Genomic DNA, 2299 nt, shown 5'->3' with positions numbered 1-2299 from the left:
AACTCTATTTTCTAGAATAGACAATCATTAGGGTACAGAATACATGAAATTCTGCAAATTTACAGTTGCCCATATATTCAAACCATTCTCTCTGCCACTCTTTAGATTCCTTTATAACACATGGATTTCTTACAAATCGTTTGTACAGGATTTGAAATAAGTGCTAACTGTTAAACCAATCCTTATTCCTCAGATTATAACAACAATTTCTACTTCACACCTCACGCTTTTCCTCTGTTTTTCAATTTCACATATGTTTTGCTTCTCATAGTCCATCTCTGATTCTCTCCAACAGGAATCATGGTGAGCCCTGACAAGAATCAGAGTGGTGTGGTCGTGTTCATCCTCTTAGGATTCTCTGATTATCCAGAGCTCCAGGTGCCCCTCTTTCTACTGTTCCTCACCATCTATGCAATCGCTGTGGTAGGGAATGTGGGCATGATTGTATTCATCAAGATCAATCCCAAACTCCACACCCCCATGTATTTTTTCCTCAGCCATTTGTCCTTTGTGGATTTCTGTTACTCCACAATAGTTACACCAAAACTCCTAGAAAACTTAGTTGTAGAAGACAAAAGCATCTCCATCACAGCCTGCATCACACAGTTTTCCACTTGTGTCACCTGTGTGGTAACAGAGATGGTCATGTTGGCAGTGATGGCCTATGACCGATTTGTTGCTATATGTTATCCTCTGCTATACAGAATTTCCATGTCCCCAAAACATTGTGTCTTGCTAGTAACTGTGGCATATTCTTGGGGCATAATTTCATCTATTGCACTCACCTACTCACTCCTTATACTGTCATTTTGTGAGGCAAAAATTATTAATAACTTTGTATGTGAATATTCTGTCTTTCTTTCTGCTACCTGCTCTGATAAACACTTCAGTGAGACAATGCTTTTTACTTTTGCAAATCTCAGTGCCTTATGCACTCTCATCATTATCCTTACATCCTACTTTTTTATTTTTGTCACAGTCTTCAAAATGCATTCAGCCAGTGGCAGATACAAAGCTTTCTCCACTTGTGCCTCCCAATTGACTGTTGTTACCATCTTCTATGGGACCATCCTCTTCCTTTATTGTATTCCCAATTCCCAAAACTCACGGCTTGTATTCAAAGTGGGATCTGTTTTTTATATTGTAGTGATTCCTATGCTAAATCCCTTAATATACAGTCTAAGGAATAATGATGTGAAGGCAACATTGAGGAAATTAATGGGCCTCAAAATCATTTCTCAATGAGATCATTTCTTCAGATTCCAGGACTACTGCCTAAACTGTGCTGATTTATGGTGATTTTTAATTAATTCTCTGCGTCCTATTAAGTTATTCCCATATCTGGTGCTTACACTTTCAATTTCTACTACTATTTGAAAAAATAGTCATTAACATGTTCATGTAAATGGAGAAAGGGTATTTGAAATGAGAAAAATCACTGACAGTAAAGCATTTCAATAAACTCCATTATGCAGCATCACCCTTAGACTTCACCCTTAGCATCACCCTTAGAACTTTTTAAAAATTATCTCCTTCTTAATTTGTTGTAAAAATGAATAGATTGATTTTTACAAAATTGAATGGTGGTTTCTTCTTATTTCTACTATTTCAAATGAAAAAAGAACAAAAATCTAGGGCATTAGCTCCTGTTGTGAGTAGGTGTTTCTATTAAGATGTTCCAGAAGACAAAACCAAACCAAACAAAACAACCTAAACAAATCTTGAAGAGATACCATATTACCATCAGAAAAGAATAGTCATCAACCTTTGAAGCAATTTGATCAAATTCTTTTTTTAATTAAATTTTATGTTTATTTTTACTTTACATCATTCATTTCCACAAGATTTTGAGTTACAAATGGATGCCTTGTCTTTCCCTATCCACTACCCCAAAATAGCATTCCCACTGTATACCCCCTCACCCCATCTGCTCTCCTCTATAGCTTCCCCCATTCCCCCTCCAACTTTCCAGTAAAGCAAGATGGATCTCTATACCCCAATGCCTGTAAATCTTATTTCCCAGTTGCATGTAACAATAATAACAGTAGTAATAACAATGATAATAATATTTTGAAAAACATTTGATTTTAAAACTTTGAATTCCAGATTCTTTCCTTTTCTCCCTCATCACACACTCTAACTAGGAAGATAAGCAATGCAATATAGGTTATACATGTGTAGGTATGGAAAACATTTCCATAGTAGATTTATTGTGAAAGACTGACTAGATTTCGCTCCATCTTCTCCCGCCCCCCACTTTTTCCATTCTGCACTTTGACCCTGTACCTTTATAAAAGTG

The 2299-nt window shown here is 36.2% G+C and overlaps 1 protein-coding gene across 1 annotated transcript; it reads left to right on the top strand.

Annotated features, from left to right (window-relative positions):
* The first annotated feature begins 300 nt into the window (after window positions 1-300).
* LOC138163531 (olfactory receptor 5D18-like) lies at window positions 301-1245 on the top strand. The gene has a single exon (XM_069090983.1). The coding sequence runs from the start codon at window positions 301-303 to the stop codon at window positions 1243-1245; it is 945 nt and encodes a 314-aa protein (XP_068947084.1).
* Window positions 1246-2299: the final 1054 nt, after the last annotated feature.

The sequence above is a fragment of the Petaurus breviceps genome, unplaced genomic scaffold (assembly GCF_028583685.1).
Source record: "Petaurus breviceps papuanus isolate PSGF00001 unplaced genomic scaffold, PetGlider_PUasm1.0 188, whole genome shotgun sequence".
Taxonomy (NCBI): domain Eukaryota; kingdom Metazoa; phylum Chordata; class Mammalia; order Diprotodontia; family Petauridae; genus Petaurus; species Petaurus breviceps.
The sequence above is the reverse complement of the archived record's forward strand: the minus strand, read 5'-3'. Positions and strand labels throughout refer to the sequence as shown.

Excerpts from the sequence above, each read along its gene's own strand:
- LOC138163531 (XM_069090983.1), top strand. The coding sequence starts at position 301 with ATGGTGAGCCCTGACAAGAATCAGAGTGGTGTGGTCGTGTTCATCCTC.